This window comes from Drosophila suzukii, chromosome 2R, assembly GCF_043229965.1.
Source record: "Drosophila suzukii chromosome 2R, CBGP_Dsuzu_IsoJpt1.0, whole genome shotgun sequence".
Classification (NCBI taxonomy): domain Eukaryota; kingdom Metazoa; phylum Arthropoda; class Insecta; order Diptera; family Drosophilidae; genus Drosophila; species Drosophila suzukii.
In genome coordinates, this window is record NC_092081.1 from 16,475,897 (window position 1) to 16,485,570 (window position 9,674).

The following is a 9,674-nucleotide window of genomic DNA, read 5'->3' on the forward strand; positions in this document are numbered from 1 at the left end:
GCGTGACACAATGCTGAAACTTGCGCTGCGCAGGAATCTCAGGAATATGCATGCCTAAACCCAGTACTGTAGCTCCTATAGATTCCGAGATCTCAGCGTTCATACGGACAGACGGTCAGACGGACAGACGGACATGGCTAGATCGACTCGGCTAGTGATCCTGATCAAGAATATATATACTTTACGGGGTCGGAAACGCTTCCTTCTGCCTGTTACTTTCCGACGAATCTAGTATACCCTTTTACTCTACAAGTAACGGGTATAATAAGCAATGCCACTTATATGCGTGAGAAGATAACTAAGGTCTCTTTGCAAAGAACCTAGTCACTGGCACATCGAATCCATTGAAGGGACTAGCAATGGGCACTGTGTAGGCTCCCATGTTGCGAAAGCCCAAAAGATCGCCACAGTTTAAGTTGGGCAAGAGACAATCGTCCAATATCTTAAGGTTAAAAAAAACATTCTGTTGATATTGAATGCTTTGGTTAATTAGATTACCTTGTCCTGGGAATCACAGCTGGGTCCCCAAATCACCGACTTGAACTTTGGACGAGACTCGACGTCATCCTGTAAAAATTAATTTTTTTTATCCGTTATTCGAAGAGTAAAAGGGTGTGTTGAGTTCGTTAGAGAGTAAGTGTGATGGAAGTAGAATGAAGCATTTCCGAGCATATAAAGCAGTGATGGCCAGCAGAAGCAGCGCACTTGGCCCGCAGGCTGGGCAGATACCTTTGCTGCTGCTCCGCTGATCATTAAAGGACATGGATATGCTCACAATTATAATAATAAAATAATAATCAAAACGATATCTTATTACAAGTTTTCCAAATCCTTAAAAAACTGTAAGGTAGACAGAACTTTGCGATTGTGGCACATTCGGCTAACAAACTTTCGCTGAATGAGCAGCTAAGAAATATAAATCCAAAATTTCTAGATCTTATAGTTTCCTATATCACAGCGTTCACGCGGACAGACAGACTTTGCGGATTTAGCCACTACTGCTACTGATTCTGATCAAGAATATACATATATACTTTAAAGGATCGGAAACAAATATTTCTGCTATTAAATATGGAATTTAAAAATGAATATGAAATTGAACAAATTTTACGATATATAATAATTATATGGGTTTGCAAAGATATTCATTATTTTCATACCAGGTAAAGAACAGGAGTTAGCTCCTCAGGGCGGTAAAACATTGCTGCAAAGTGTCCATACATGCCATCATTTAGGAAGTACATATTTTTCTCCAGCTTTCCGTTTTTATTGCGGACCTCTCGCTTAGCGTGGATCTTGCAGATCAATGTGTAGGCAGCCTCCACAAAGAAACGTCCTGGTTCTCCAATTACTTGAACACGCTCATCGGGGAAACGGTTCTGCACCGAGGTGTTAACAGCGGCAGCTAACTGTAATGAGTGTCTCTCTATACAAATAGCTCTAAGACGGATGCGTTGTTGCACATACCTCCTCGAACAATTCATCGTTTTTGCCCGGAAATCCTCCGCCAACATCTAGTAAATCCATCTTATGACCTATAAGCTCGCCAAACCGAAAAATGTTTTCGGCCTTCTCGACGGCTCGATCGTAAGCCTCCACCTCGCTACATGCGGAACCCACATGGAAACTGGTGCCAGTCACCTTGAGACCCAGGGCCTTGGAAAGAAGCATTAGATCTGGAGCATCTGCCTCCGAGTCACAGCCATATTTTTCGCCCAATAAATACAACGCCTTCGTGGACTCGCTCTTGAATCTTACGATGATACTTAAATACGGAACTCTATCATTGTACCACGAAAATATTGAGATGGGTAGAACTTACTTGGAGTTGGGGAAGTGCTTGGTCAGCTGGTAAATCGCGAACTCATTATCCACCGTGCCATTGACAACCTCATGTTCCTTGGCGTACTCTAAATGGCTGGCAGGACGAGAAGGATGAGCAAAGATAATACGTTCAGGAGACACGCCAAGTCCTAAGACCTAAAAATGTTGTATATGTACATATATGTATTACGGTGGGGCGACTTGGGTGCAAAAATTTGGAAAAGAACATTGCTGCCTTATAAGAAAAAATAATGTATTAACGCGAAGAAGTCATAAATTGAGAGAAAGATTTGAACGATATATGGGGCACTCCTGATCAAGACACTTTGATGCTTTTTAAAGCAATAGTAAATTTGTATACTTCTTTCGAAGCTTATTTTAAATGAAAAAAATCTGATTGCAGTTGACATTTTTCACTTTCACTCACTAGTTTCAGTTCGTTTTTGGAGGCGCAGTCGAATCCCGTTCCAAGATCTGCCAGAAACTTGACCAACACCGGAATGTTATTGCACTTGACGGCATAGTAGGGTTTTATCCTTGGAATAAGTTTCTGCCAGAGGCGAAGCTTCCGTTCCAGACTGGACAGATCGCAGATGTTGAGGGCCTGGTCCATACTCTGCAGATCTGATTGCTCGATCACCCGGCGGATGTTGAGCTCGTGATCGTAGTATTCAATTTCTGGGGTACCGTTCGCCATCTCGCACTGTTTGCAACTGAATGGGTGTTCAGAGCCCTAGTCGTTCCTGAGCTGGGTACAAATAACAAAATCTAACTTCGTAAATCATTTTAATGACCTCGCGCGGCTGCACGGGCATGTAAAACTAATAACATTTTAATTTTCAAGAGCAAGTGCCCGAGTGGCCATTAAGTCGGGACACGGGGCACTTCACACCGCCTTTCACATCTAAATCGAAATCGCATCAAATCCCTACGCACACCCCTAGGAAATTCCACGGTGGTGTGTGGGCGTTCGAGTGGGCGTGGCACCTTGCTGAAGCAAACTTGCGCTGCGCAAGAAGCTCAGGAATCTGCATGCCAAATCTCAATAGCCTAGCTCATATAGTTTCCGAGATCTCAGCGTTCATACGGACAGACGGATATGGCTGGATCGACTCTGCTAGTGATCCTGATCAAGAATATACATATGTACATCCAAAATGTTAAATGAAAGACTAAGACATATTAGTGTATGAAAATTCTTAGAAATTAAACGAAATAGATTGTTTGAAGATGTTGAACTTATAAAAAACATACAGCCAAATAGAAATTAATTAAGAGAGGCGTGTATTAACGGAAAGCAATCTAGGCTAAAATTGGAAAAATCTAAAAACAAAGAAAATATTGACTGCTCATTGTTCGTAGTATTCTGATGTACGTCTGTGGTCCGATTACGCCTTCAACTATTGATAATAAAAACTACTATGTAATATTTATTACGCCTTCAACTATTGATAATAAAAACTACTATGTAGTATTTATTGATCAATATACACATTAGTGTGTGACACATTTAATAACTTATAAATCAGACGTGTTTTTTGTATTCAAGAAAATGTATGATGTCTAGAGATGTAGTGGTGGACGAAATAAACATAAAATCTGTGACTTTAAATGAAAATGACTCTGTAGTAAAACATTATGATTTTAACAGAAGTCATGATTCCCCAATAGAAGAAAATGTAAAGTCAGATTTTCCATTACAGGAAATGAATGAATAAATGAATTCGAAGCCTGTTGAAAACTGAAATAAAAATTCCACTTGTCTCGAGAATACCGATCTGGTGATAATATAATTAAAATCAATAAGTTACTCGCAGTGAGAGGATTGAAGATAAACAAAATTATCATATAGATTTTTAGAAAAATGTCTTATGAATACCGAAATATTTTTAAGTGACATCCCAAATACGAATGATGAAATTAAATTTCGCGATGACAGAACCTAATTGAACTTAATTCCCATCTTGTAAATAATACATGGTGCTTAGTGCAAAGGCCTACGGATAAAAACATAGTAGATTGCAAGTGGATTTTTAGTTTAAAACAAGACGAAAATGGCAATTTACTAAAATATAAGGCAAGACTGGTAGCAATGGGCTTCACCGAAGAATATTTGATGGATTATGATGGGACTTTTGCACCAGTTGCACGAATTTCTAGTTTTAGATTTCTTTTAGCGTTTTCGAATTAATATTATTTACTGATCCATCACATGGATGTCAAAACAGCATTTTTAAATGGAACCTTAAAAGATGAAATTTATATGAAGATTCCAAAAGGTTTAACCCAGTACGATGGAATTAAAGTATGTTAACTAAATAAAGCTATTTATGTCCTTGAGCAAGATACAAGATGCTGGATTGGGGATTTTCGAAAGTGCACCATCTTTTATACTTATTATTTTTTGACGATGTAGTAATTGCCACCAGAAATTCCGAAAGTATGTCTAAATTTAAAACGTATCTTTTAAATACGTTTCAAATGACTTACTTATGTAAAATACGATATTTCATTGGTATAAAAATTGATCGAAAAGATAATCAAATTTCTCTCAGTCAATCTGCATATATTAAAAATGTTTTTAAAAAAATTCAATATGGAAGATTGTAAATGTGGGCGTGGCAAACTTTTTTTTGGGTCAATCGATAGGTATTGACGAGACTAATATATTTCAATTAACATCTTTTATCTAGCATGAAAATTGTGGGCGCCACAGATTTGCATCTGGGTGCATTCCTAGGTACATGTTCCAGGTGCATTAAAAAAGAGTGTATTTTCGCCAAGCATGGAAAATACAGAACCCGAGAACAAAATACTACTTTCGAGCAAGAATTTTCAAGACCGAAAATACTAGATTTAAGAACCTTTCGGTCTTCAATCAATGATGAATAATTCTTAAATCAAGTCATATTTGGGCTAAAAGCAAGAACGATTTAATAACAAAGTAAGAAAGTTGCAGGCATGATTTAAGGTCGAATAATTATGAAATTTAATGAGTTTTTTTTTATGGTAGTAAGAGAAATAATTAATGGAAACTGAAACGAAATAAACGAGATATATATAAATAATATTAATATTTTAAGTTTATTTACGACTTGCCGCTCACGGACATTAACACTATCTAATTACTTTCAGAATAAACAGTTGGGAATTATTAGAGTTGGCACCCCCTAAGTACATCTGGGTGCAATCCAGAATGCGTTTAGAGAGTTGCACTAAGGGGGTGCATCGTCTTTTTTTGCAAAAAATGCGAAAAGTTAAATATTTTCAGGTTTGAATGCCAATGAATTGGAAATTAAGCTCAACGAGGTATGATATTCCTCGATCTGAAGTTTAGTTTAGCAGCCAAAAAGTGCATTTTGAGGGCGAAAAAATGGGATTCCGATTTGGTCAAAAATACGAGATTCAGATTTAGTGAAAAATACGATTTTTCTTTCCAGTCTTTCAGTCGTAGTTTAGTCAAATTAAGACGTACCGCTAAAAGACCGACAGTTTTGAGCAGCTTGCTACCTCTGCTAACGATCCCAATTACTTTAAGGAAAATCTGTTTTTTGGCAAGTTTTAGCTTTTTTGTAAGGGGTGCAACCCTAGGTACGTCTGGGTACATTCCTAGGTAGATCTTGGTGCATTCCTAGGTAAACATTTATTTTTTGACTAATTTTCGCATTTATTAGGGCTTGCAACCCTAGGTACATCTGGGTGCAACCCTAGGTACATATGGGTGCAACCCTAGGTTCATCTGGGTGCAACCCTAGGTACATATGGGTGCAACCCTAGGTACATCTGGGTGCATTCCTAGGTACGTCTGGGGGCATTCCTAGGTAAAAATTTATTTTTTGACAAATTTTCTCATTTTTTGTAACAACCCTAGGTACATCTACGAAAAGTTAAAAATTTTCAGGTTTGAATGCCAATGGATTGGAAATTAAGCAACGAGGTATGACATTCCTCAATCTGACGTATAGTTTTTTTTATAGCAGCCAAAAAAGTGAATTTTGAGGGCGAAAAAATGGGATTCCGATTTTGGTCAAAAATACGAGATTCAGATTTTAGTAAAAAATACGCTTTTTCTTTACAGTCTTTCAGTCGTAGTTTGGTCAAATTAAGACGTACTGCTAAAAGAGCGACTGTTTTGAACAGCTTGCCACCTCTGCTAACGATCCCAATTACCTTAAGGAAAATTTATTTTTTGACAAGTTTTAGCTTTTTTTGTAAGGGGTGCAACCCTAGGCACATCTGGGTGCATTCCTAGGTAGATCTTGGTGCATTCCTAGGTAAAAATTTATTTTTTGACTAATTTTCGCATTTATTAGGGTTTGCAACCCTAGGTACATCTGGGTGCAACCCTAGGTACGTATGGGTGCAACCTTACGTTCATTTGGGTGCAACCCTAGGTACATCTGGGTGCATTCCTAGGTAGATATTGGTACATTCTTAGGTAAAAATTTGTTTTTTGACGAATTTGTTGCATTTTTTAGGGTTTGAAACCCTAGGTACATCTGGGTGCAACCCTAGGTACATATGGGTGCAACCCTTGGTACATTTGGGTGCATTCCTAGGTACGTCTGGGTGCATTCCTAGGTAAAAATTTATTTTTTGAAAATTTTTTTTCGTTTTTTGTAATTTATTTTTTGACAAATTTTCGCATTCTTTGTAAGGTATGAAATTCCTCAATCTGACGTTTAGTTTTTATAGCAGCCAAAAAAGTGAATTTTGAAGGCGAAAAAATGGGACGATTTTTCTTTCCAGTCTTTCAGTCGTAGTTTAGTCAAATTAAGGCGTACCGCGAAAAGACCGACAGTTTTGAACGGCTTGCTACCTCTGCAAACGATCCCAATTACTTTAAGGAAAATCTGCTTTTGACAAGTTTAAGATCTTGGTACATTCTTAGGTAAAAATTCGTTTTTTTGACTTTTTTTTGAAATTTTTAGGGTTTGCAGCCCTAGGTACATATGGGTGCAACCCTAGGTTCATCTGGGTGCAACCCTAGGTATATATGGGTTCAACCCCAGGTACATTTGGGTGAATTCCTAGGTACGTCTGGGTGCATTTTTAGGTAAACATTTATTTTTTGACAAATTTTTTCATTTTTTACAACAACTCTAGGTACATCTACAAAATGTTAAAAATTTTCAGGTTTGAATGCCAATGGATTGGAAATTAAGCAACGAGGTATGACATTCCTCAATCTGACGTATAGTTTTTTTTTATAGCAACCCAAAAAGTTAATTTTTATGGCGAAAACAGGATTCCGATTTTGGTCAAAAACACGAGATTCAGATTTTAGTCAAACATACGATTTTTCTATTTTTTTACTTTAAGATTAATTTATTTTTTGACAAATTTTCGCATTCTTTGTAAGGTATAAAATTCCTCAATCTGACGTTTAGTTTTTTTATAGCAGCCAAAAAAGTGAATTTTGAGGGCGAAAAAGTGGAACGATTTTTCTTTCCATTCTTTCAGTCGTAGTTTAGTCAAATTAAGGCGTACCGCGAAAAGACCGACAGTTTTGAACGGCTTAGTTTAGTTTTAGCTTTTTTTGTAAGGGGTGCAACCCTAGGCACATCTGGGTGCATTCCTAGGTAGATCTTGGTGCATTCCTAGGTAAAAATTTATTTTTTGACTAATTTTCGCATTTATTAGGGTTTGCAACCCTAGGTACATCTGGGTGCAACCTTAGGTACATATGGGTGCAACCCTAGGTTCATCTGGGTGCAGCCCTAGGTACATATGGGTGCAACCCTAGGTTCATCTGGGTGCAACCCTAGGTATATATGGGTTCAACCCTAGGTACATTTGGGTGAATTCCTAGGTACGTGGGTGCATTTTTAGGTAAACATTTATTTTTTGACAAATTTTTTCATTTTTTACAACAACTCTAGGTACATCTACAAAATGTTAAAAATTTTCAGGTTTGAATGCCAATGGATTGGAAATTAAGCAACGAGGTATGACATTCCTCAATCTGACGTATAGTTTTTTTTTATAGCAACCCAAAAAGTTAATTTTTATGGCGAAAACAGGATTCCGATTTTGGTCAAAAACACGAGATTCAGATTTTAGTCAAACATACGATTTTTCTTTTTTTTTACTTTAAGATTAATTTATTTTTTGACAAATTTTCGCATTCTTTGTAAGGTATAAAATTCCTCAATCTGACGTTTAGTTTTTTTATAGCAGCCAAAAAAGTGAATTTTGAGGGCGAAAAAGTGGAACGATTTTTCTTTCCATTCTTTCAGTCGTAGTTTAGTCAAATTAAGGCGTACCGCGAAAAGACCGACAGTTTTGAACGGCTTAGTTTAGTTTTAGCTTTTTTTGTAAGGGGTGCAACCCTAGGCACATCTGGGTGCATTCCTAGGTAGATCTTGGTGCATTCCTAGGTAAAAATTTATTTTTTGACTAATTTTCGCATTTATTAGGGTTTGCAACCCTAGGTACATCTGGGTGCAACCTTAGGTACATATGGGTGCAACCCTAGGTTCATCTGGGTGCAACCCTAGGTACATAGGGGTGCAACCCTAGGTACATCTGGGTGCATTCCTAGGTACGTCTGGGGGCATTCCTAGGTAAAAATTTATTTTTTGACAAATTTTCTCATTTTTTGTAACAACCCTAGGTACATCTACGAAAAGTTAAAAATTTTCAGGGTTGAATGCCAATGGATTGGAAATTAAGCAACGAGGTATGACATTCCTCAATCTGACGTATAGTTTTTTTTATAGCAGCCAAAAAAGTGAATTTTGAGGGCGAAAAAATGGGATTCCGATTTTGGTCAAAAATACGAGATTCAGATTTTAGTAAAAAATACGCTTTTTCTTTCCAGTCTTTCAGTCGTAGTTTGGTCAAATTAAGATGTACCGCTAAAAGACCGACAGTTTTGAACAGCTTGCTACCTCTGCTAACGATTTTTCTTTCCAGTCTTTCAGTCGTAGTTTAGTCAAATTAAGGCGTACCGCGAAAAGACCGACAGTTTTGAACAGCTTGCTACCTCTGCGAACGATCCCAATTATTTTAAGGAAAATTTATTTTTTGACAAGTGTTAGCTTTTTTTGTAAGGGGTGCAACCCTAGGTACATCTGGGTGCAACCCTAGGTTCATCTGGGTGCAACCCTAGGTACATATGGGTGCATTCCTAGGTAAGAATTTATTTTTTGACAAATTTTTTCATTTTTTGTAACAACTCTAGGTACATCTACAAAATGTTAAAAATTTTCAGGTTTGAATGCCAATGGATTGGAAATTAAGCAACGAGGTATGACATTCCTCAATCTGACGTATAGTTTTTTTTTTATAGCAACCCAAAAAGTGCATTTTTATGGCGAAAAAACAGAATTCCGATTTTGGTCAAAAACACGAGATATAGATTTTATTCAAACATACGATTTTTCTTTTCACTTCTTCAGTCGTAGTTTAGTTAAATCAAATCATACTGCTAAAAGAGCGACTGTTTTGAACAGCTTGCCACCTCTGCTAACGATCCCAATTACTTTAAGGAAAATTTATTTTTTGACAAGTTTTAGCTTTTTTTGTAAGGGGTGCAACCCTAGGTAGATTTTGGTGCATTCCTAGGTAGATCTTGGTGCATTCCTAGGTAAAAATTTATTTTTTGACTAATTTTCGCATTTATTAGGGTTTGCAACCCTAGGTACATCTGGGTGCAACCCTAGGTACATATGGGTGCAACCCTAGGTTCATCTGAGTGCAACCCTAGGTACATATGGGTGCAACCCTAGGTACATCTGGGTGCATTCCTAGGTACGTCTGGGTGCATTCCTAGGTAAAAATTGATTTTATTGACAAATTTTCTCATTTTTTGTAACAATCCTATGTACATCTACAAAATGTTAAAA

General features: G+C 37.3%; 1 protein-coding gene across 1 annotated transcript; it reads right to left on the reverse strand.

Annotated features, from left to right (window-relative positions):
* Window positions 1-211: 211 nt before the first annotated feature.
* On the reverse strand, window positions 212-2,541 carry LOC108017857 (ornithine decarboxylase 2). Its single transcript, XM_017085011.4, has 6 exons — window positions 2,252-2,541; window positions 1,823-1,980; window positions 1,468-1,765; window positions 1,161-1,409; window positions 499-567; window positions 212-442 (listed from the first exon to the last, which is right to left on the reverse strand). The coding sequence occupies exons 1-6, from the start codon at window positions 2,519-2,521 to the stop codon at window positions 299-301; spliced, it is 1,188 nt and encodes a 395-aa protein (XP_016940500.4). The 5' UTR covers window positions 2,522-2,541; the 3' UTR covers window positions 212-298.
* Window positions 2,542-9,674: the final 7,133 nt, after the last annotated feature.